The sequence below is a fragment of the Artemia sp. Qi Xiang Cuo genome, chromosome 20 (genome assembly GCF_049724085.1).
Source record: "Artemia sp. Qi Xiang Cuo chromosome 20, ASM4972408v1, whole genome shotgun sequence".
NCBI lineage: Eukaryota > Metazoa > Arthropoda > Branchiopoda > Anostraca > Artemiidae > Artemia > Artemia sp. Qi Xiang Cuo.
In genome coordinates, this window is record NC_142813.1 from 40,275,822 (window position 1) to 40,302,618 (window position 26,797).

Here is a 26,797-nt window from a genome sequence, read left to right on the forward strand (position 1 = left end):
TTAAAAAAAAAATGTTCTTATACAAATCAAAATTACAATTTTTATCCAATATTTGAAGCATGGTCTTACCTTTTCATATTTACAATAAAAATTTGAAAAATACTATTCTCAGAGACTTCTTACATATATAGGGTAAGACAAAAACTGTCAGAATTACCCCATAGTAAGCAGAAAACCTGTGTTCCTCTGTGGCACATACAAACTATTAACAAAAGTTTTTGTTTTGTATGGTTTCTCTGTACATAGAGGTATCCTCTATCATGTATTAAGATGACATAATTTTTATCTCTGTATACATAGGATCTGCCCAGGGGAGTCATATTTATCCCTGACTAGGGGGCAAGTCCAATCCCTCTGACATTGGAATTACCCAAGTTCACCCTAGTTGTTTTTGTGGGTTTGCTATTATGTTACTTGTTGGGCTTATTCTTCATCAACAGTTGTTTAATAGTGCCAAATAAAGTCAATTTGAAAAAAAACAACAATAAAAATTAAGTTAAATATCCTATAGGGTAAGATACTTAGTTAGGCAACAGGCTTAGTACTTGTCTGTGTAAAAAAGACCTTGCAATTGAAATATTGTTTCAATGACCTGTGTCCCAGCAATAGCTCTAGGGATCTTCATTTGTTTTATCTAAGATGCACAGTAGTTGGACACCTAGTCATTATCTCAACAGTTAAGTTCCAATAAAAATTTTTAAACCACCTAGATTTTTTTACCTCATAGTTTTGTCTAAATTTTATTAATGAGAAATAATTAGTTTCAGTGTTTTATTCATATGCATTGCTAACTATTTGAAATAAACTGATAGTTACTGGTAGTAACTAACAGGTACTGGTAGAACCAAATCACAAATGCACATTTTTGGCTTGAGCATATCATGGAAAATACTTCCCAATTGGACACAATGATCTGAAAGTTTGAACAACATATTTTGATCACTGACAGACAAGTGATGGTGAATATTGTACTTCAAAAGGCTAGGCTATACAGGCAGTTTTTTCCTAGGGTCAAAGGCTTAAAAAAAAAGTTTTTTTCATTATGTGAAAGATTAGTTTCCCAAATAAACTAGTCCACATTGAGGAATAACACATTCTAAATGAGATATCCAGCTTGAGCTTAGGCAATGTCCAAGTACTGGGGGATTTTATCATATAGCCTAGGGTTAAGTTAAATGATACCCCATAATATTCATTTTACCCCTTATATTCTCACAATTTGATGTCACTGGAATGACTGGGATGCAATGGTAATGGCATGAACCATGGTATTTGGAAAGAGCACTGAATGGGGATTTGAATTGTAGGCTGTAATTTGTTTTTCATCATATAATCAAGCTTGCCAATGATAAGGATGAATCCAGGAGACACTAGTCACTGACTGTCAACAGCTAGTCTAACTTAAAGGCTAAAATATTTAGATACATATTTGTTTACTTGCTAAAGGTGTACCATAGGCTAATCATACAGTTGGAGAAAAAAAAAAATGTTAGGCAGACTGACATAAACATATTTCTGGTAGAGTGCCAGGGAATGCTCCATTGTTCTTGAGGAACTATCTATTTGGAAAGTGTTCAGGATGATCTTTTTTATTTATTTATTAATACCAGAATGCAGTAAGCTTTAGCAAGCTTAGCCTCTCACATTATCCTTGTCACAAATCAGTTTGCGCATCATTAATAAATTCCTTTTGCTTATGTGGGTATATGAGAGATGGTCTTTGGAGTCAGGTAGAATATGACAAGTTGTGAACACTCCTTATGCATTTTGTTGCTGCACAGCTTACAGAATTGCTTGATCTAATTATTTAACTGGAGTGGCTATGCACATCCTGAATTCTAATTTTGGTCAAAGCAGACCAAATGGATCAATTGGGTGTTTAATAATCCATATTGGGGATATTTCTGTTTCTTTTTTGTCAGTGTTGATTCAATTTAGGCTTATGGGTACACATGTTGAAACATGAGAGATACATAACATAATGGATGAGAAATGTATAGTTTGGATGAATATTGGTAAAATTCTACTTCAGCTACTTTTGGCTGTCTTGGAAAGGGGCAAGGTTAGGAAAATGAAACTTTCAGGGATGGGTCTATAGGCTAAAATACTTCCCCGGAAGGTATTTTGAAGTACCTCCCTGCACTCCTTCTCTCTCTAGAGGGTTCTGAAAATTGCCTACATCACCTATTGAAATTTGGACAAACAACATTTTACCTTAATTTTCAGTTATAAGTTTCTTTTTCTCTAGCTCTAGTTTTCAAAATGCAATTCCTGTTGTTTGTCTAGAATTTTAAGCCACATCAATCTTCTTTTTTTCAAAATTTAGGAAATGTATTTGCATATCTTCAAAACCTTATAAATCAGGATTGAGCAAAGTTGTGAAGCTGAAAACAATTTTGTTGTACTTCATTTTAAGCAGAATATTTATTTTACAAGGTTTCACTTTTATGAAACACAGATTTTTAAAGGTCATCAAAGGTCAGGGTCCTCTAGAGGGAGAAGGAGCAGAGGTAGGTACTTCAAAATACCTTCTCAGGACATACTTTAGCCTGTAGATCTATCCCTGAAAGTTTCATTTTCCTAACCAAACCCCTTTCCAAGATAGCCAAAAGTAGCTAAAGTAGAATTTTACCTGAATATGCCTATTTATAGATTTGACAGATGAAGTTTAGTGAAAGCACCTTCAAACTGACTCAACTGGGCCTACAATTTTTCTGCATAGGCTAGCCTATTAGGCTATGAAGTAGGCTAGGCTACCCTTCATCTAGGCTAGGCTAAGAATTGTTTTCTTAAAATGTTTCCTTTTCAATAGGCCTAGTCTCAATTCTAGGCTCATACTCTCTAAACTTCTACCAAGGATCAAGCAGCAACAGGTTGTCATCATCTCTATAGCCTAGCCTATCTAGTTGGGAAGTTCACTGTCTGATACAAAATCCTAGAATATTTGTTTCTATCCAAATTACTTAGTCAGATCAGAAACAAGAAAGTATAAATAGGAGTCCAATACAACATTAATGAAATAGAAGGACAAAAAACTGCAACAAAGCTAATTACACTTTTGATTTGTGGGTACAACATGGATAATGGTTCCATCTTCTTGATCATTGACATCTAATGCATCATTAGTATTGCATCCTTCTAATCTCTCATACATATTTCTCGGGCTGCTTGAGCTGAACATATTATAAACTTCCTTTTTAATATCATTTTAACCATTGCTAACTTCGCAGCATTTTTGGCTCGAGGTAGGCTAATTGTATGTGCGCATAACAATGAATTTGGTTTTCATATTTTTTGCGCTTTTCCTTCCAAATATTTTAGCGCCAGCTTTTTTTAATGCTTTTTAAAAGGCAAAACATTTGGATTGTTTTCTCATGGAATAGCCTAAAATTTAAATTTATCAGAATGTCATTGCTACCTCAGCTGTATTCTGAATTTAGTGAAGCTGAATATTGGGAAAAGTTTTTCCATAAGCGTGGTGCCAAAGAGTTTGAATGGTAGGTACATGTTTGATAGGCCTATAGGCCTAGCATAATTTTTTTTGAAAGATGTGTAGCCTAAGGTTCTAGTTGAGGGGCTTATTTTTTTGGACAGTAGTTGAGTTATACAAATAAAACCCTCATAAATAAATCCAGTGCTTAAATATATTCAAGACAGAATAATTAAGATATTATATCCACCATTTCCTTATTTCTAGAGCTTTGAAGAACTTGGGGTAAATTTTTCACAGTTCATAGGCTGTCAACTTACAGGATCCTTAGTGCCTTTAGGGAAGCATCCCTGTTACAGCATCTCTATATTGCTGTCAGTTGGTTCATCAAGTCTTGTTTCTCTGATACTTGGCTATCTGGAATTCTGCAGGTTTCCATGATAAGTGTTTGTGAGTGAAGTGTGGTGTATTTTTTGGCTTCCTTTGTGTTAACAGTTTTAAGTCAATAAAGTCAGATGTTCAAGAGTTGTGTGTGTTCATGTGTTCTTTCCAGAATCAGTTGAGTCCATTTTTGAATGTGTTTAGAGTGTCTGCTTTTGCAACACTTTCTGGGAGACTGTTCCAGTCGTCTACAGCTTTTACGCTCCAGAAGTTGGCTCTTGATTTATTTAGGGTGTGTGGTTTGAACACCTTTACTGAGTGACCTCATGTAGTCTGGGTTTTGGGGAGCTGAAAGTAATTTTTAAAGCTAAGTTTTTCCAACTTGTTTTTCATTTTGTACATCTGGATTTGGTCTCCTCTTTTTCTTCTGTACTTGAGTGTTAGAAGTTGCAGTTTCTGTAACCTCTCTTTGTAGCTCATCTCTTTGAAGCCTGGAAGAAGCTTTGTGGCTCATCTTTGAATTTTTTCTATCTTGGCTGAGTCTGTTTTATAGTGAGGCCCCCATACAACATTACCATACTGAATAGTAGTTCTTACTAACCCATTGTACAGCTTTGCAAAGGTCTGCTGGTTGAGATGCTTAAAGCTCCACCTAATGAAACCAGTGAGTTGAGAGGCCTTTGAAACTATTTTGTTCATATGGTTATGAAAGTTGAGCTGAGAGTCAATAATGATTCCAAGGTCTCTTTCTGATTCCACTGTCTCTAATGGTACCCTTGCACCTGTTCTACTTTTTATAGTTAACTGTGGGACTGTTTCTTTTCTCGTGCCAATCTGTATGACTTTTGTTTTGCTTGTGCTGAAGTTTAGCCCAAGGTTTTTCAGTTTTTCTGTCAGTTTTTTGACGTCTTCTTGAATAATGACTTTGTCTGTGTGTGATGCCATTTTTCTGTAGAGTTTAGTGTCATCTGCAAAAATCTTGGTTGAGCTTGAGATACCGCTGTTAATTTTGTTGACAAATAGTATGAACAGGAGGGGCCCAAGAACACTACCTTGAATGGCTCCACTTGTCACTCTGGCTGGTTCAGAAAGGGTCTCACCAACCCTGACTCTTTGCGTTCGGTTTTTCAGGAAAGACTCAACCCAGTTTTGTAGTTGTGGCTAGAGTTAAAAACCTTGTAGCTGTTTGACAAGATGTGGAAGGGAGATGCTCTCAAATGCTTTTTCAACATCAAACAATACTGCCAGGATACTGAGACCTTCTTCCAGAGCTTGGGTCCATTCATTCAACATGTCTAATAGTTGTGTGGTGCAACTTTTGTTTGGAAGGAACCCATACTGATCTGGGTTTATCAGGTTGTTCTCCAGGACATGATGTAGTATGTGGTATCTGATACACCCTTCCATTAGTTTACCAACCAGTGACATGAGACATACTGGTCTGTAATTTTCTGCATTTGCCCTTTCCCCTTTCTTATGGATGGGTACAACAATAGCTTCACGCCAGATTTTTGGCATCTCCCCTTTGTCTATAGATGTCCAAAAATCTCCTGCAGTGGCTCAACAATGTACTCAGCACATTCCTTTAGCCATACTGCCTCAATTCCATCTGGGCCTTTTGACTTGTCTGTCTGAAGTTTCTTAAGTTGGTTTATTACTTCCTCTTTTCTGAGTGTAATTTCAGGGGTTTACCAAATCATATTATTTAGTTACAACTAAATTGAATATACAACTCAATGCCTTTTTATGCTCTTTACCAGTATAATAGGGCCTAATCATTTTTGTTGGAAATGAATTTTAGTCCCCACCCCTATATATACCAATTCAGGGTATATATTTGCCCATTAGGGGAGTGGAGGAAAAGTTTAAACTTACCTCTCCTTTACATAAGAAATAAAATTAACCCCACCCCCTAATGTGCAAATATATACCCTGAATTGGTATATATAGGGGTGGGGGCTAAAATTCATTTATGACAAAAATTATTATTATATTCATAATGAGCATAAAAAAAGGCATCAAGTGGTATATTCACTTTAGTTGTAACTCAATAATATGATTTGGTAAATATTTACTGCCTTTTGCATGCTCTTTACAAATATAATAATTGTTTCTATCAAAAATTCAAATTTAACCACCCCATCCAGCTAATATGCAAATATATACTTTGAATTGTAATGGGATACCACTAGATGGTTAATTTGAAGTGTATATATATATACAAATCTTTAAATTAGCCAACCAGTATTTTAAGCCTAGGAGTCCAGCTGGACATAAGGAAATAAATTAAGAAAACAATTCTTACTCCATAATATATAGAATAATCCTAGTTAACACATTTTGCAGTGGAGAGCCTTTATCTTCACTTCTTTTCTTCTTTTTTTCTAAGAAATTCATGAATTTCTTAGGACCTATATATTCACAGAATATATACCCCCAACCCCCTAATGTGCAAATATATACCCAGAATTGCATCCTCAATCTAAATGTAGCATGCATTTGCAGCATAGATGAATTTTAATCCCATATTAGCCGTATGGTGGATGTCCAATTGTAACCACACAAAGAAGTTATCAACACTAGTCAAGCTATTGAAAAGTGGTTAAAACATAACTAGTTTACTAATAAGTTGTTCAAGAGTAACATATTCCAAAAATACTTATTTATAACAATTCAAACCTACTCAAATATAAAATATTTTCCTACTGTTTCAAGTTTTTCAAATGCCATCAACAAGAATAGCACTGAATTCTGTGATTGAAAACTTGGCTTTTGAAAATTTATGGTATTTTCCAATTCAGGGTATATATGTGCACATTATGAGGGTAGGGGGTGGATAAATTTGAATTTCTGATAGAAGCAATTATTATATTTTTAAAGAGCATAAAAAAAGGCATTGAGTGGTATGTTCACTTTATTTGTAAATCAATAATATGAACTGCAAAAAATTTACTGATTTTATTGGCCTAGGTTACATGAAAGGTCTATAGGCTTGCCTACTGTTGAGGTTTCACTCCTGTTTCTTTTCTCAGATGAATGACCTGTTTTTGTTTCCTTAATAAAATTTACTTTGATTTGCCTATCAATGATATATTAAAGCCTCATTGCTAAGCTAGATTCTTTTGCAATAAGTAAGCTTTCAAGTAAAATTCTATTTTTGTGTCCCTGATCTGGGCCATTGAAAGATAATATTATTAAAAAAACCAGGGATTTGAACTTTAATTTAGCAGATTGGCCAGGGCCAATCTAAGGTCCACCCCTACATGAAGTTTATTGTATAGAACTAGTGATTCAGTTCTTACTCTAGAATCTAGATTGAAACCCCATTTAGGAAGTCTTTTTTTTCAGAATTGATATATCTATGTTTTGTCAAGTGACCTTTGGAAGAATACATATGAGTTATTTTCTACAACTGTGTATATTATTTTTCCAGGAACCCAGGCAGGGTAGGAAAAGAGCTTGCAAGAAATACTGCCATTAGTATATCAATAGGGGGGGGTCTGTTTATCCTCTAAAGAGATAGCTAGAGATATTAGTGGTGACCCAGGTTGTGGCACCCATGGCCAAGAGCGGTTGTTTGATTGTTCAATCACATTACCATACCTTGGAGCAGGGTATACCATAATAGGGTATTACTGTATCCTATTTATTTACATTGTAATAGTGGTGGCTACAAGGCATTCCACTCCAATACCTACCCATCTAGGTTTTGACAAAAAATGTTTGATCTTAATTTTGGGCTTTCCTTTTCTTTTTATTGCTCTGATTTTGAAAATACAATTCCAATTGGACAGGATTTTAAGCCTTATCAAGGCTTTGTCCCTTAATTTATGACTTACATTTAAGCTAAAAATCTTTAAAACCCTATAAGTCAGGACTGAGCAAAGGAAGAGGCTCAAAATAATTTTGGTTGGTGTCATTAGAGCAGTAAATTAGTTTCTTAAGATTTCAGTTTTATAGGCTAAGACAAGGATTTAAAGGTCAGTGCCATTTGGAAAGGGAAGGAGTAGCTATGACTATTTCAAAATATATTTCTGGGGGATCATTGAGTCTCTAGATCTACTCCTGAGAGACTTATTTGTCTACCTCAGCCACTACCTGAGATCAAGCTCCTGATCTAAAATTTTTCCAAAAGATGGACTGATTTGTAAGTAATTTGTAGACAACTCCACTATGTACATAGTGACAAGGTGAACACAATGCTCAATGTGTGTCAAAATTTGTGCTGTTACATTTGGTGAGTATTTTGTGTTGGTATAAAAGTATACAAATAAAAGTAGTACCATTAGTTTCCTTATTTTATACTATCTTCAAACATCATTGCTGCTTTCCTGATAGTTCACCCTGCTCACCCCAATGGTCACAGGTATAGTTCTAATAATGTATGTGTCCTTTAATTGAACTTGTGATTCTTCATAGGCTCTTTTTTAAGATGGGTCTTTGCTGTCTCAACTCAACTTATGCCAGTAATTGTTTGCAATAGTTACCAAAATATTATTTGAAATGGTTTTACTAAGTAAATAACACTAGGTAGTCAATTAATAGAAGCACACTGTATATTATAAAGTGAGAACGTCATTGTTTTAGTTTTCTTTTAATTGTTATATATTCCTAGGACCATCTTCAGGACCATCAAAGAGAAGGGGGGGGGGTAGGGGGTATTATCAGAAAAACAACCATGGTATTTAGAAATAGCATAATATAAAGAGTCTTAACAGTACTACATATGTTTGTACAGCATGTTTCCTTCAGAAAAGGCTAACCATGGAATATTGACCTTACATTTCTTACTTTAGGCTCTTTCTCAATATAATAGTTGTTTCCGTGACAATGCCCCCTATTCTCCTGACTATCATATATATAGTCCTAAATAATTATCTTAATAACTTCTTAAAATTACCTTAAATTGCAACTTGGAGCAAAATTAAGGATTTTATCCTTGTAATGCTCCGTTATGACTTCAATGGGTTGTTTGCTAAATTTTGGTTGAGGACTCAGCAGCTTCTAAGTTGTACAGGAACTCTTACTTTAGCCATTCTTCGTCTAGATTTTTCTTGAATGCACCTGTTGAAACAGCAGGTACTCTATCTTCAGAGAGTAGATTCCACAAGTTTGTTACTTGTTGGCTGAAAAAATGGCTTCTTTCTTGGACTAAGGATTTCTTGAAGATTTTTTTGGAATTGCCTCTAGTCACAGAATGTTCTGGGGAAGGGGTAAGGAGACAAGGGAGAAGATTTTTGGAAATAATTTTGTGGGTCTTTATCATGTCGCTACGTTTCCTCCTGTATGCAAGAGTAGAAAGTTTCAAGTGATCTAAATACTCTTCGTATGGCATTTGTTTGAGGCTTTTGACAATTTTGGTTGCTCTTCGTTGAAGCTTTATAACCTGATGAAATTGAAATAAGTGGCTACTAACTCTTGTTGAACATGAATTCCCCAAAGTCCTGCAGAGGAGTGTGTTTGTATGTAAAAGATAGACTAGAGGTTAGTGCCATTCATCTTAACTCTCTGACTATTGAGTGGTCTGCCCTCTCTAACCCTACCCTTTTCTGTCTGTCCTCTCTGAATACTCTCTCTGTAAAACATTATCTCTACCAGCTTGTTTCAGAGAGGGTCAATCTTCTAACATTCTTGATTTGGTTTTTCTCAGCAATATATACCTTCTTATTAGGAATGTAGCTTCATTTCCTGTTAGTAACAGTGACAATGTTGTAATTATTTCAGAGCTATGTTTACCTACTAAATAACCTTCTTCTAAACAACAAAAATATATTGATTACAGACTAGTTTCTGAAAGACTTGCTAAAGTCAGTTGGGATCAACATGTTACTGATAATGTTGACGAGAGTTAGTCAAGTATGAATGCTGAAATTTAGCATGTTCAGAAGTCTTGTCTCAGAATTTTTTTTTGGCAAAACAGGCCATAAGTTTACTTTTTTTAACTATGGTACTGAAATTAGTAGGCTAATTAACAGAAAACATCAAGGATGGTATTATTATAGAAAAAAAGAAAACCTCAGGAAATTTTCAGGTCTTCAAAAGTTTTTGTAACTTGGCAACTAACCAAATCAAGGAATTGAAGAGGAAGTTTGAGGAGAAATTGGCTGAGGATGTTAAAGAAAACCTGAAATGTTTCTGGCATTATGCCTCTAAAAAATATTGCAGTAGATGCACTTTCCCTGATAACCTGTATAATAGTCAACCTCTTGCTGATCCTGAGCTCAAATTTTCAACCAGCAATTCTCATCTGTTTTTTTCTGTGATTCCAGTACTGTTTATCCTCCTCCTCCTGTATATGATGTATCACTTGGAGATGGAACCAGTTGTTATCGAGGGGCTGGGTAGGAGCCCTGTAAATGGACTAAAATTGCTTTTTCCCTGATCAGTTTGAAATTTACAGATGTAAGTCCATTGACCATTTTCTGATCAGTTTGAAATTCACAGCTGTAAGTCCTAGGATTATTATCTGGTCCTAATTATATAGCGCCCTTTGCCTGAGCATCAATCTTTTTTTACTTTTTGGGCCCCCTGGTCCCAGAAGTAAAAGTTTCAAGTTAGAGGCAGAACAATGCACTACCTAAGTAAAGAGCCATATGCCTCCAATGTATTATTTATTTGTTGAATTTTTCCCAGCTACCTTTTATCAAAGGGACGTTTTTAGAAACTTCAGAGGGGACTGATTCAGTTGATGGCCTTTTTAAGTGTCAGAAGTGATTGCAGAGTAAATGACCTCTGTCTTGTTCCCTTTTATGCTATCCAACCCAAATTTTGAAAGCATTGTTTTTCTCAAAATGTTTGACAGGTCCAGTAAATGCACCTTCAGGGATTTCATGACCCCATATCCCCTGGGCCATAAATACTGCAGTTTGCTAATTGTTTGCACATACATTTATAATGAAAAAGGAGGGCTTGTTTGATGTTGGATGGTCCTTTGGCTTTAAATTTTAGGAGTTATTTGCTGGGTCAAAAGGATCAAACATTTTGTTAGGGTAGGAGGCCTGCAAATCAACTAAAAATAATTTTTCCTTGATCAGTTTGAAATTTTCAGCTTTAAGTCATTAGACCAAGAGCAATATAATGTACAAAAAATGTCCCTGAGCCAGGGGCGTCCCGAGGATGGAAGGGATGCGCCGCCCCCTCTAGTTTTTTGGTATTCGGTAACATTTTCGCCAAAGGCGAATATTTCGGCAAATATTTTTCAAAATCAGCTGAAATTTAGCAAAATTATTGATTTCTGCAGAAAATTTGGCATAAATCAGTTAGCAATTCGGTAAAATTTACGAAGATCGCACCCCACTCCCCAATAAAAAGAGCCTCGGGACGCCCCTGCCCAGAGCACACACCCTCCTCCTAAGAATGAAGCCAAAAGAAGGGACATTTTTTTCTGGTTGGCCTGAAACTTGTATTCTCAAGTCTGGGCTAAGGAGGCCATGGTGGAAAAGTTAAAATAAATAAAAAATCAGTCCTCTAAACAGACTTGGTATAGGGCCCCAAAGTTTTTTTTTCCTAGTCACTTCTCATTGAAAGGGTAGTTGTCAAAACTTAGGAGAGGGCTCATTTGATTGTAAATCGGGTTTTATTACCTTAACCTTAAATCACATGTCCAGCAATATAAGGTGGCGATGATCCACCTATAGAACACCTTGCTGGTGGTGTGACATGTGTATGGTTTGGCGTCCCATGTTAGGCTGCACTCTGCATTGGCCCAGTCACAATCAAATCCCTTCTTGAATGCATCTATGATTTGGGACTGGATAGTGGCTTCAGAAAGCCTATTCCAGTGAGGGACAGCACATATAGAGGAGAAGTGTTGGCACTCACGTCGATGGCAACAAGGGACTTGCAGCTTCTTTGTTTGACCTCTTGTCAGACTTGCAAGGGATGAGAAGAAAACTTGACTTGAGAGTTTTTTTCAAGCAGTTTGTGAGTAGTGATTGTGTCTTCTCTTTTCCTTCAATAGACTAGGGTGGGCAATTTGAGGGAAAAAAGCTGCTCCTCATGCAGCTTGTCTTGTAAAGCTTGTATGAGCTTGATTGCTTATCTTTGGACACTCTCAAGTGCTTTAATGTCCATTTTATGCTGGGGAGACGCTAGAGTCATTCCAAGTTCCAGGTGTAGATTTACAATAGCTTTATACAGCTTCTTGACCAAAAACAGCTTCCTGGTGGTAAACATTTATTTTATGAGCTCTAAGGCTCAGTTTGCTTAGGCAACTTGAGCTCGTGTGTGGCTGTGAAACTTGAATTCGTCATCAACAATAACCCCCAATTCCTTCCCCTTACTTACAGCCTCAAGTAGGTCATCTCCAATATGGTAGGCTAAGGTCATCTTTGGTTGTCATGTCTTAGATGAAGGACTTTGCATTTTGATGCATTGAACTGCAAACCCCTCTCAGATGATCATCTAGATAGCACATCTGAATCTTCTTGCATTGTTGAGTGATTGGGGTTAATTAAGGTCTGTTCTAGAAGCTTGCATTCCTCAGCATAAAGTGGTAATGGGTTTTGTAGGTGAGTTGTATAGTTGTCAATATACATGCTGAACGACGTGGGCCCCTGGATTGTGCCCTGTGGAACTCCACTAATGACAGGAATTTCATCTGAATAAACAGTCATATTGATGGCGTCATAAACTATGAGGTACTACCCTCTGAGTTCTTCGAGTAAGAAAGGTTTCAATCCAGGCAACTATATTACCATGCACCCTTGGGCGTAGGCAGCATATTGTCTAGGGGGGGGCAGTCGATAGTGTGATGGAGGGCCTTTTATCAACTGCTTTTCCAACCATCTGCTTTTTCAGCCATGTCTAATGTAAATTTGAAGGTTTAGGGGGCAGCTGCCCCCCCCCCGCCCCCCTCCCTACGCCCATGCATGCACCCTGTAAGCTTCCAGTTTCAGGAGAAGTAGTTTATGCTGTACTTTATCAAAGGCTTTTGCTTGATCAAGCAATATGACATCCACCAGAAGACCATCATCCAAGAGTCAAGTCACAAAGTCATATGATTCAATGCAGTTTGTGTTGATTGAGCAACCTTATGGAAAGCTTGCTGACTTTTTGAAAGTGACTGATTTCTTTAGAGATGAGAGAAAAGTCCATCATATATAATGCTCTCAAGGTCCGTCTTATATGATGCTCTTACTTCAGTTGTATGCACCTTGCATGCAACTGAAGTAAGACTTGTAGGGCAATAACTACTGGCTTGGTCCTTTCTCCCTTTCTTGAAGATAGACTTAATGTTGGCCTGGTTCCAGTCACTTGGGAGCACTTTGGAAGTGAGTGGCGTCTCAAAAATTACTGCTATTGGCTCAGCATTTTTTCAGCTGTTTTTTTTTTTTCATAGTCTGGGTTGTAGGTTATCTGGCCCTGTAGCTTTGTTTGCATCCAGTCTTTTAAGCCTTTTCAGAGCATTCTCAATTATTATTATTATTTATTTATTTCTAACCCACACTATACAGGGGTATACCATGTGGAGTATCACAAAGAATAACACATAAAAATGCAACACAAATCAATGTAGAATCTACGCTTATAGTTGTAATCTACACTGGGTCTCAGATTGCTTGCTCTGGTAAAGTGGGTGGAGGGTTAGCTATGGGCTGAATGGGGAAATTTGTACCAAAGTTAGAGTTGAGCAAATCTGCTTTTTGCCTCTTAGGCCATTTATAATGGCCTTTATAAGGGCTTAAAGTGATTTCAGGAAAACCAGCTATTGTGCTCTGTTCTGCTACCTTGCCCCTCCATAACCTCTGTGATATTACATCCAAATTTTGAGATAGTCATTTTGTTCAGAAACGTTGGTAGATCTAATAAATATGCCTCTGGTGTCAACATAACTCTATAGCTAAAGGCGTAATATCCCTATGTTAAGTAAATTAGACATTGTTCTCAAATAGGTTTAAGTAGGAGTCCTCTTAGGGGTGATTTTCTATCTCATGATTCCCATAGCTACCTAAGGGTATTTTCTGGAAACAACACATGTATCTGAGGAAATCAAAGGATAGTCTATTATATGAATAAAATTTTTCAAATCAACTAAAATGTATCAGTAATGGCTTTGGGGATCAAGTTGAAAGTTTTTAAGTATTGGGAGGGTGGGTCAAGTGGGTGTAAAATTTTGACTTGAGGAGGGGATTACTAGGTTGACAGACATCATATGTACCCATATCATCTAAATAGCCTTTTAGCAATGTCTTGGTAATGGTTTTGGGGATTAAGTTGAAACCTTCAGTTACTGTTAGTGAGCTAACAGAGGGGACTTCAAATCTGGTGTTGGGGAAGGGGGGAAGAGGCTAAAAAATTTGTGTCTCTGATTCTTTCAAACTTTTTTGTACTTTGAGCTTCTATTGGACTTCTAATCTATGCACAGTTAAGTAGTAGCATCTTTGGATATGAAATTGAAACTTTTCGGGAGTTTTGAAAGGGGGAGGAGGAATGTAGCCTATATTTGACTTGGGGGAGGAGGAAGAGTTAAATTGAAAAATAATATGTGCATCTAGATCATCAAAAAATATCATATATCTCATATCTCAGGAATGGCTTGGGAGATGGAAGTTAAACCTTTTAGGTGCTGCAGAGGATAGGATGGGGAGCGTAGGGTATGGGAACTTCGAAATTTTTGTAAGGGGAAGGGGGAAAGGAATAAACATTTTTTAATGTGATCCATAAAGCGTTTCTGAACTAAAAGCTCCTACAAGTAATTCATTGTTACACAGCTAAGTAGTAAGGAAGAACCAAAGACCCTATGGTCTGTCGGGCTATAAAAATCACATATCTGGAATATTTTGGGACACCTTAAGGTGAAACTTTTAGGGGCTGTTAAGGAAAGGTGGGAGAGTAAACATTGAAGTGTGATTTTGGGAGAAATAATTCAAAAGAGTATGCACATCCATCTTATCAAAATACAATATTTGCAATATTGCTGAAGCAGCTCAGGGCATTGAGTTAGAAGTTCTAATTAGTGAAGGAGAAGGAAGGGGAGAGGCATGGAGATTTCAAAGTTTATGTTTGGGCAAGGGGCTAAGCATGTTTTTTCTCCAGTCTGTCGAAATGTTTTCAGAAAATCAGCTTCTATGAAACATAGAATATATTCATTGTTAAGTAGTGAGGTAATTGAAAAGATGCTTTGTATTGCACCGTTATAAAAATTCTATATCTGCTCTTACTTGGAAATGGCTTGGAGAATCAATTTGGAACTTTCATGCAGTTTGTCTTCTTTTTTTGGGGGGGGAGGGGGCTGCCGAACTAGAATTTGCTGTGAATTGAGGTAAGACTTAGAGGTATAATTTACAAATTATACCTCAAATTATACTTACACTTATATACAATATTATGGGAATGGCTTTTAAGGATGCTTCTGAAACTTTCAGGTACTGTAGAGGGAGGGCAAAGGAAAATTTTGTGTTTAGGGAGGAGGGGCTGGTATAATTGTCCACCGGAAATTTTGCGCACCATAAGCCCCCACGGGAATTAGTTTTTGTTTCATGTTTAAGTAGTGGGTTAAATCAACAGACACTGTGCTGTATGAGGCTATCAAAACATTGTAGCTGTAAAATTTAGGGAATGGCTTGGGGTATCAAGTTTAAACTTCCAGGGAGAGCTAGAGGCCAAGTGGGCCTTAAGTTTTAACTCGTGGGATGGGGCAGACAATATATCTCCAGTATCCTAGTAACAGGTTTGAGAATCAAACTGAGATTTTCAGGGAGTGTTGGTGGGGGAGGGGCTATAGGGCATTAATTACTTACCTAGGGACAAGGGGAAAGGGTTTGAGATTTGGTCTCCAACCTGTTTGAAGACTTTGGCGCTTTGAACCCTGTTGGACTAGAATTTATGCCTTGTGAAGTAGCAGTGTAGACCAAAGGTAACCATGTGTACACTGGCTATCAAAATTGTGTATATGTATTTTCTCAGGAACAGATTGGGGAATAGAGTTAAAATATTCAGGGGTTCTGTTGGGCCAATCGGGCCATAAGTTTTGACTTGGGAGAGGGACAGAGGTAAGTTGAAAGTAACTATGTTGCCAGGTTATTAAAGTGATATTTCTGTACTTACTTACTTACTTGTACTTATTGCACGTTCAAGCTGCATCCAGAATCATCGTGGCGCCCAGCAGATGACGACATGTCTCCTTCCATAGGTTTCGCTCGAGGGTGGCAGGCTCCACCAGTTCCAGCAACTGGCGATCCCAGCGACGGCCGCATTTTCGAAATCCCCCGATTGGCTCCAGATCAGACTTAACTGTTGCTAGCCACGTCTTCTTTTGGTCTCCTGCCCTCTTCGTTCATGCAGGTAGTGGTAGACATTTGGGGCATTTTTTGCTTATATGGTCATCTGTTCTGCGCATTGTGTGGCCAAACCATCTCAGTCTCCTACATGGGCGCCCATAAGCTGAATTCCAGGGGGGGGCAAACTTCGTCTAATTGCTACTTTTAAATCTATATAATAGAAATCCCAGAACAAAAATATAAAAATAAGGCAGCATCATTCAGCCAGGGGGGGCAAGAGCCCCCCCCCCCCATATGGGCGCCCATGGTCTCCTATGCTTAACAATTTCAGAGACAAGTGGGCGATCCCCACATCTTCTCCTTACTTCTTCATTCAAGATTCTATCTGAGAGGCGGATACCCAGGATATAGCGCAGGCATTTGTGGTTGAATATATTCAAGCTCAACGCTTTGGCTGCTTTAAGTGACCACGTTTCATATCCATAGAGGAGGACAGAGAGAGCCATAGCTTCATGCACTCAGAGCTTTGCGCGTAGTGATATTTCGCTCCGCTTCCAGAGATATTTCCGTAATTGAAGGAAGACACTCCAGGCTGACGATATGCGGCTCCGGATTTCTTCTGAAGATTCGCCGGCAAGTTTTACCATCGATCCGAGGTATTTGAACGACTGGACGTCCTCTATCTGATTACCATTTAGGGTCACAGGGGTTTCATCCATCCCATCTGTTCGCATGGGTTTCGTTTTTGGTTTTGGATTGCCTCCTCGGTATCATCTTGAAGGACAGCGAAGCGTTTTGAGAGTTCAAGGACAAATGCTCCTCGGTACTCATCTACTTTCAGCTTCGACACGTCTATTTTCTGGTTCGGCATAGTAGTCTTCCTTGTGCTAAGTCTGTACTTTAGCCTTGTCTTCAGCAAGAAGTGGTCAGATCCATTTTTCGATCCCGTGTCAGCACCTCTTTGCACTCTCGAGTCCAACCCCATGAATTTCAATCGTCGGGATACAAGGAGATAATCTATTTGGGCCTTTACTCTTCCATCACGGGATTCCCATGTATACGTATGACACGGCTTGTGCCTAAACCAGGTGTTAGCCACAGCGAGATTGCTCTGCATTGTGAACAGTAAAAGCCTGTTTCCATTTGTGCACCTGTCTCCAAGGCCATGCTTGCCGATCACATGTTCCGAGTTATTGAGCTTTCCGCCGATTCTGGCATTGAAGTCGCCTCCAATTAGGAGGATATCTTTCCGGGGAATCTTATCAATGACTGTCTGCATGTCACTGTAAAACTGATCTTTTTGCTGTTGAGTTGCATCTCTTATTGGGGCGTAAACGCTAAGGACCGTCAGATTTTTCGTGCGACCTATTTCTTGCCCGTACGATTCTCTCAGACACAGGCTCATATTCCATGAGCCCAGTAACTGCTTTGGGGGACAACAGGATACCTACTCCTGCTCGGCCAGATCCATCTACTGGTCCCGAGTTATAAAAAGAGACCGCCTTCCCAGGCGAGGATTCAAGGGTCAAGATGCTAAGTCTATTTAGTCTTGTCTCAGAAACGCACAGAATATCAAGGTTATAAAGATGAATATCTTCAGGTACAAAATCTTGTGTCAGTTAGCATTTGATGGAGCACAGGTTCCAGCAGCCGATGTTTAGACCTTGTGCTCTTGATAGGACGGTAGCTAGCATACTTTTCGACAAGAGCGCCATTCTTGTCGCATCGAATAATACCGGGGATGCAGTAGCCCAACTTTTCATCATTAAATTTGTCATCATCATCATTAAGCGTTTCTTGGTGATAAGGTACAGCACAAGGTCTCCAGTTTTGCAGTCACCCGAAGTGCGTTGGCCATCACCTTGCTCGGCGTGAAGCTCAGTGATGTATACACCCCTTCACCACTGTGAGGTGCGCTAGCAGATTTCCTATGCTGCCCAGGGACGGAGGGTCAAGCCTCCTTGCCTTAATGCCCGCCACCACCGTGGACATTTCCCGGCTTAGCTAGTCCTTTGCTCCCACTTAGAATGAGAATGAGGCATTCAATCTCCACCTAGATTGAATGAGGCAAGAGACCTTCATGTTTTGTGTTTAGAGGGAGAAGACTTGAAGGGAAAAAACGTGTGTTTCCAATTCGCCAAAAACTTTTCAAACAATTAGCCCCAGTGAAGTAGCAATGTTGACCAAGTAGCATGTGAACACAGTTTCTCAATAGAGCATATTTGCGTCATCTCAGGAACAGCTTTGGGTATTGAATTGGACTTTTTAAGGGATAGTAGGGCTCCAAGTGAACCTTAAATTTTGGTTTGGGGGAGAGGCAGAGGTTAATCAAAAGAAACCATGTTGCAATTTTTATGCCTTGGACTTATGCATTTGTGTATGTATAGAGGGTTTAAATAAATTATATTATATGCAACATCTTAAGAATGACATCTCAACAATGACTTCGTGCTTTGTGTTTAGAGGGAGCAGATACGGGGGCAAAACATGAGTGTTTCTGATCTACCTTAAAGTTTTTTTTTGAATTTGTTCTTTTGACAGTAATTTTTAAATTTTTATAAAAAGTCATAGACTTGGAACCAAACATATCGCTGATCAAATGTTTAGGGGGGAAACAGAGGATTTATGAACTGGTTGATACTTTTTGCAATAGAATAAGAAGTGGTCAAGATTGCAACAAAATTAAAGCTAGATCAAGTCTACGAATTTCAGCATAATCATTTTATTGACCGCTCCAGCATATTTGGGGTGTCAGGGGGTTGTGTTCACCTCTCATTCAAATGTAATTTTTTTTTAGTAATTTTAAATATTGCTTTTCAGGTATGGTAATTATGAAGAATTAATTGACATATTGCATAAGTACACAAAGAAAGGGGATACTATTTTGCATGCAGGATGTGGTAATTCTAGATTGGGAGTTGATCTTCAAAAGATAGGATACAAGTAAGTCTTTTTAAATGTAGTAATTAAGACCTTGATTTTCCTTTGGCTTTGGTGGGCTAATGAGATTTAATTGGCTTTTATTAGTACTGTAATTAATCCTTCAGCCATGGCAGACTGGTTATATGGTTTCATGAGGTTGAATAAAACAGCCAGTGAAGCTGGCTGGCACTGCCTGAAAAAAGGATTGGGAGGGGTCTTGTTAGATATGTTTTAAAGTTTGACACTTTTTATCTCTAATTGAGCTGAAATTTCAATGAAAGGTTTCCACATACAAAATATATATGCAAAAAATACATGACAAAATGTTCGGTGCCGGGGGAAAAAAATATGCTCTTAAAATGCAAAAGAAATGAACTAAAACATCGGAAATGTGGTCATGATAATAAACATGTGAGAGCTGAAGGCCCAACAAAGCTAAGACACTTTTACGTTGGACAAAGATTTGAGCTCTTGACCACAGCAATTAAAGAGAGTCAAGCATATACATATATATATATATATATATATATATATATATATATATATATATATATATATATATATATATAAAAAAAAAAAAAAAAAAAAAAAAAAAAAAAAAAAAAAAAAAAAAAAAAAAAAAAAAAAAAAAACAGACCATACAGTTAACTTGTGACGTACAACTAGTTACGTGACGTGCAGTTTCATACTTCCAATAGCAAGAGACATGACTATAAAATGTCACTTTCATGACTATATAGCATGACTATATTGCATGACTATAAAATTTCACATAAAATGTCACAATGTGTATTGCAAAAACAACATAATGATAATATTAATATGTTGAGAGGCAACCAAATTTATCTTTCGGGTCCAGGAATGGTTTTCGGTTGCCCTGGTGGTCACCCTCAAAGACAATAAATTTGGATCTTTAGCGAATTAGCATGGGACATACAGATTAGAATCACTAGCTCAATTGATGGCGTAGCGTTTATTAACTTCGTTAAAGCAAAATAAAAAATAAAAGAGAATGAAAAAGTTATATAATTAATCTGCAATGTCATAGGATTAATGCTGAAATTTACTTTTATGACTAGTTGGTATTTCTTCTTGAAGAGTTATTTTAAGATTCAAGCACAATCTGCACAAAGTTAGCCTAAGTCAGCTTGGGAAAATCTTAGCAGGTTAAACAGACTAGTTGACTGTAAGCTGGTAAATCACTTATGATAGACTAAAAGAACAGGGAAAAAAATCACCAAACACTAGACGGCGTTGATGTTTATTCTTTTTGACGCTAATGCCAGTTTCCACACTTATGATTTTCCCTTAGTCAATGGTAATGCCTGCGTGTGTATATTTTCAGGAGTATATTGAATGCTGACGTCAGTCAAACAGTCATCAACCAAATGTCCAGTCAATATCCAGATGCAAAGTTTGTATGTATGGACCTTCTTGAGACAGGAATGGAGAGTGACAGCTTCACAGTAGTTCTGGACAAAGGGACTTTAGACGCTTTAGCTTCAGAGGATAATGAAGAATCACGCCAAAGAGCCATTAGTTATTTTAGAGTAAGTTTTTTTTTTACAGTGCTCTGTCTCCCTGGTTATTTTTTAATTTTCAACTGATCTAATATATACTCTGGTACAGAAATGACTATTTGATTAAAAATAATTATTAAAAAAAATATCATTATACAAAAATAATTGTTTTGAGTGCGTTTTTTGGAGTTTTTTTTTTTCATTGGCCTAAAATCGCTCTTGTTTTGGTTTCTTTATTTATTACATTTCATATCTTTACCAAAAATTTGGCTTTCACGAAGGTATTCGGAAACTATTAATTCAATTCTTTCGTTTTGCTTTTTTTTTCAACTGACTGAAAATCATCCTCGTTTCTTTATTATTTTAATAAAATAAATAAGATTCTTAATTCTTTTTTCTCAATTATTTTCTTAGTTGCTTTTGAGGATTTCTTCTTTTTCACACTAATACTGAGGGTACTCAACTGGTACTTTCAACTGACTTAAAATATACTAATAGTGCTGATCTCACTGATTATTGGATGATCAATAAAATAAATATATACACAAAAGGAAGTAAATAAAACGGATTAGTTTTTTTTCGTGATTTAGAAAAAAATTCTCGTATTTTCTTTAGATTTTGAATAGATGCTCCCTTTACATCCTCAACTCTGCAGGTAAAGAAGAAAAGCGGATGAAGGGTACTGAAAAAAAAGAAGAAGCGGATGAAAGACAAATGGATAACTGATAAAGAAAAAATTAAATAAAGCAAAATTCTTGATAGAGGCTTCTAAACCAAATTAATATGAGAGGCTAAATTCATCAATTTATGTGCCAGTGTCTCAAGAAAACGTCTCGTGACAAATATTATAAATCACCGCCCATGAAGGTACTTGGGTTTTGATCTAAGAATAGATGACCATATAATCCAAAATCCAGCAGTATACTGACAACAACAGGGATCCCGTCGCATAGACAGACTGAGAAATACCTCTAGTTATACTTAGCAAAACATTCATGAATCATCCACATCCCCTTCCAGCCTCACTTGGAGGGCAGCGTCACAAAAGCAAATTAAAAGAATGGTTGGTGGCTCCATCTTGATGGTCGGGGTGCATCTGGAGGCACAGGTCGAACTAAAGGGAAGGGCATTTGCTGGTGTATTTTCTTAATAGCTTTCAAGAATCTCTTCTTTTTCTGACTAATAGTGCTAATCTCATTGATTATTGGATGATTAGGCAAAATTCTTATTCCTCAAACAGTAGGTAGGTCTCTAGACAGCACAGATGTGGGGAATGTTATGACTACAGTCAGAAGTCCAAAAACACCAAGTATGAAACAGAGTTTTTTATTTGAAATCCAACGATTCAGAAACAGCATATCCCTGGTCTCTTGTTTTACCTTTTAAGAGAGATGAAAATAGGCCTTAGTTGTAAAACATGAAAAAAGAGAGAATAATAGAAATAGTGCCATAACTACGTTGGGGTTGGACCCTTATTAATGTTAATTTACCTAAAAATAATAATGTATTAACACAACATAAAATTAACTTGAATAATCAACATAAAAATTAAGATTAACAATTGTTACCAGACGGGGCGCTACCATTTCGACTAACCGTCACAAGCACTAAACGTCATAACATCTAAAAAGAAAAACCGTCAGAACCACTAACCGTCATAACATCTAAAAAAATTCATAAATTTCTATAATTGTTATAATTATATAATAGTTTAGAAACAAATTTCGGCTATATACCTGCACATAAAGGGGGGGGATAAAGCAAAGCATATGTTAAATACGTAACCTAACCTAGGTAGCTTTTCCCCCTTAAACCCCCAAAAAACTAAAGTTGGGTTATGACACCTTCCCTTTCCAGACGACACCTAAAATTGACAATTTCATCAGTTTAAAATCGAGGAGGATTGTTATATATTTAAAAAAAAAAAAACTAAACTAAGGTTTCGACGGTAAAACATACCTTCATATATGAATCTGAAGAATATTCGATCCTAATGCAAAATAGCCTGTCGAATAATTTGAATTTTAGCCTAGAATTTGATGCAATATATTTGTAAATATTAACGCAAATTAAAATTAAGTTATTGATATTCTTTAATTGAACAATTACTAAACAAAACATTAATCATAAACCCTTTTTCGCCAAAAATGCTTAAAACCATTTTATAGTCTAATTGACTAATCTGAGACATCCAGTCTGTGTTTCACCACCTTGGGGGCTGTTTAATAGAAATATTTTAGTTATACTGTATGTGTCAATACAGAGGCATGCGCTACTTACCTAGACCTCTCTTTCATGACACATGTACTGAGGGAGGTCAAACTACTTCTTTCATTATGATTCATATTTGGTACTTCATGACAAATCTTTGCATGTGCAACTATCCTTTGGCAATATATCTTAAAATATATAGGATATATATACATAGGAAGTCTGCTACTCTTTAGGATAGGCCAAAAATCTTAGGGTTTCAGTCCTGAGCCTTGGGTTAAAAGTTACCCATGATATATATATATATATATATATATATATATATATATATATATATATATATATATATATATATATATATATATATATATATATATATATATATATATATATATATATATATATATATACTATCACACACACACACACACACACACACTACTACTACTACTACACTACTACTACACACTACTACTACACTACTACTATCACTATCATCATCACTACTATCATATATATATATATATATATATATATATATATATATATATATATATATATATATATATATATATATATATATATATATATATATATATATATATATATATATATATATATATATATATATATATATATATATATATATATATATACGTTTGTGTGTGTGTGTGTATTATTATCATTGGTTGCAGAGTGGATTGATGCTCTCCTTGGCAATACGGGGCCTAGATCGATTTTCCGTCCCACAGGGTTGGATGACAGACTTACTATTTGTCCCTGTAAAAATAAGATCCAGCAACTGAAACATCAATTCGACGCCCTATGCGCCAGCAATCGTTTTAGAAGATCTGTATCCTTATTCTATTATTGTTATTTAATATTACTCGAGTTAATTATTTAATTTAAATAATGCTATTTTAATGTAACGATATTTTAAAGTGTTATTATTGTATTTAATGTTATTTGTATTACTTAAATATTCTAAGATTTTTCTTCAAACTTTTGGATTTTTTGCAAATCTATTCTCAGTCAGCTAGTAAAGTTAAATTGTTAATTTCACAGCGTCTTCCTTTTCTTATCACTATCCGCCGAAGAAAAAAAAGAGAAAAGTCCATTTGGGCACACGAAAAATGAGACATTACGATAATGTACGTAACAAGGGATTTGCACATAGCAGTTTTGCAACAAATTGGAAATCGAAGACAAAATTTATAATAGTTGAAATAACGAGCGCGAATTGAAAAAAAAAATCTATAATGAACACCCTCAGATTCTTAATTACAGACTTTGCGAAAATCAAGCACATTTTGTGAAATATGTACATATTGGGTCTTTATGTTGAATTTCTAAATTGCAATATTATCCTAAGCTCTGTAATTAACAAACTGGGAAACCCTTGGGTATCAATATTGGCGAGAATCAAACGCACATATGATATGTGTGACATTTATGACACATATGTATGACACATATGATATGTAACTTAATGACATTTATGACTGAACGTTTAATCATTCAAATCAAACGTCTTAAGATTCCCAAAATATACTATAATGAATCAGAAGTCAATTTTTTTTTGTGGGGGGGTTGTTGAAACTCTGCTGCGCCAATAGTCTGACTTCAGAGGTTCCAATCATGAAGTTTGAAAATCTTTTCAAAACAGTTAATTCGTCTGATTGAAAACCGTTGTTTTACTCTGATTTCCAATGGTTGTCATCATTTATCAAATATGTAAATGCTCTTGTCAAAGAGCATTTACAGACAACATTACAATTATAAGGTAAGATTTGTGAGTTGTACGTCTTAGTTTGCAACATTGTTGCCAAGAGTGCATATTCCAGTTTGGTTTAAGATGGAATGCTCCTCCACTCCTGATTTGTAAAAAGGATAGTAAAATAAAATTAGTTTGATAATTGAAATTATCAATAATTATAAATGTTTATTATTAATAATTTATTTTATAATTTTTTTTTTAATTTTTTTTTTACAGGCTTCACGGCTCCATTACAAATGATGATTTGGCGCTTGTCCCGGTAGTTACCTCATTTTTTAACGCTGAGGTACTTGTTATACCTTCCCTTGAACGCGTCAAATTATTAAAGTAATTAAAAATAATTATAATTAAAAAAATGACCCATCTTAGGTCTATTCACACCTGAAGACCCCGATTTTCTAAGATTTTCTTTTTGTTTAGGGTGGTACCACATTTTTATCAGTTTTTAACTTAAAACTTCGCTTAAAAACTTCTTTATCTAAAACAGCCAAAAGAAAGATCAAAGAGACACTAGATTTTAAGGTATGAATAGACCAAGATTGGTCATGGGGGAAGGGGAGAATTTTTTAATTTTAATGTCCTTGGTGCTTTTGGACGCATACTAAAGTGCAAAATATCTGGTTGTATCCATCTTCTTATGTTCTTCGCTCACAACTATAATACCCGCTTTGTTTTGCATTTTTACGTACGGCTAGCAGAAAGCTGCCGAACTACATTCGTCATCAAATGGGAATTAGTTATGCTTGGAAAGTCAACCCTGGCTGCTAGTGGAAAGTATTTATCGTTAGTAATTTTTTTCGCCCAAGTCAGATTAGTCAAATTACTTTTAATTAGTCAATTTTTTGATTAGTCAATTTTTTTGTGAATAGTCAATTTTGTAATTAATTTATAATTAATTTTTTAATTTGTCAATTCTGTAATCTTGTAATTAGTGAATTTTTTGCGCCCAAGTCAAATTACTATCCTCGTTGTTTAAAAAGAACTTATTAATTTCACTGTTTTCATTATTTAGTAATTCAATAATTTTTTCAAGTGATTGGTGTTTTGACATAAGCAACTCCATGCGAATGTCACAGTCCTCATCCAAGAGTGATTGGCAGTAGTGCGGCTTCCACGCACGCCAGTTCAACTCTTTCTTGAGCACAGTTTGCACTGTGTAGCGGGTGAGTCCACTTTCCCGAGCTGCCTGGCGAGTTGACTTTCCTGGACTACGCTGGAACATTGCTTGGACTGCGTGCACTGTCTCCTGGGTCGTGGATGTCGAAGGGCGTCCACTTCAGGGAACATCTACCAAAGATCCTGTGGTCGTGAGGTTTGCGTGACAGTTTATTATTGTTTTTGGATCCACTTGGGCACATGGTCCATGAATAATCCGCCACCATCGTTGAACTCGTACGACAGATTGCCAAACTTCATATCGTGACGCCAGCTGGGCACGCTCCTGAAGTGTTAACTGTTAACTGCTTAGCCATGTTACAGTTTTATATGAAATCAAAAACAAAACTATCAATAAAATTGTACCATTTGAGAGAATTATTCATAAAAATATGACAAAGCAGTAACAAATTATATACAATTTATAAGTAATTTAAAATAGGGAGTTACTTTCCGCCCACCCTGTATATATATATATATATATATATATATATATATATATATATATATATATATATATATATATATATATATATATATATATATATATATATATATATATATATATATATATATATATATATATATTGGTGTGGTGGTATTGGTATTGGTGTTGGTGATTGGTGTTTTTGTAATGCTAATTGAATCTCTGAACTTATTTGGATGCGGGAAATGCGGTTAAATTTAAAATGATCTGCTTTTTCAGTCGATATTCATGCTCATTTTCTCTACACAATTTCGCTATAAGCCAACTTCGCTCTTCATGAGACATTCGTAAATGGTATTGATTTACCGTTAGGACGTGGCGTGTCACGAATGTCTCACCCATGTCTCAAATACTGTGCCAAGATGTTCAAGAAGGTATATTTAATGTGTCCATTTAAAAGAGATTTAGAGGATTAAAACATGACCTTATCCTATACCTTAGGCTGTAGGTTTTATTTGTACGTCTCAGTACTGACTAGAGCCTCATTCACAAAATTTATTTTCTAGTGGTGTGGACGTGCGTGCTGAACTAAATTATGCAAAGAATATGGGAGCCTAATTAGAGGAGATACTCAAGTTCATCTTTGAGGGGAAAAAAACCTTATAGCGATATCCAGTGACATCAAAAATTTGACTATAAAAATCTAAAAAAAATAACTGAACATTATTTAGTTTCTAAACTTTTCTTTATAAA

The 26,797-nt window shown here is 36.2% G+C and overlaps 2 protein-coding genes across 2 annotated transcripts in view; one reads left to right on the forward strand and one right to left on the reverse strand.

Moving 5' to 3' along the window:
• Nucleotides 1–3,272, reverse strand: part of Atg9 (autophagy-related protein 9) — a 55,905-nt gene extending 52,633 nt beyond the window's left edge. Inside the window, exon 1 of the mRNA XM_089106095.1 lies at nt 3,055–3,272. Coding sequence (XP_088962221.1) covers nt 3,055–3,181 — 127 coding nt within the window. The 5' untranslated portion in view covers nt 3,182–3,272. The remainder of the gene's footprint in view (nt 1–3,054) is intronic.
• A 92-nt stretch (nt 3,273–3,364) lies between these two features.
• Nucleotides 3,365–26,797, forward strand: part of LOC148940194 (eEF1A lysine and N-terminal methyltransferase-like) — a 53,006-nt gene continuing 29,573 nt past the window's right edge. The window contains exons 1-3 of the mRNA XM_089106236.1: nt 3,365–3,497; nt 18,853–18,975; nt 20,300–20,504. Coding sequence (XP_088962362.1) covers nt 3,406–3,497; nt 18,853–18,975; nt 20,300–20,504 — 420 coding nt within the window. The 5' untranslated portion in view covers nt 3,365–3,405. The remainder of the gene's footprint in view (nt 3,498–18,852; nt 18,976–20,299; nt 20,505–26,797) is intronic.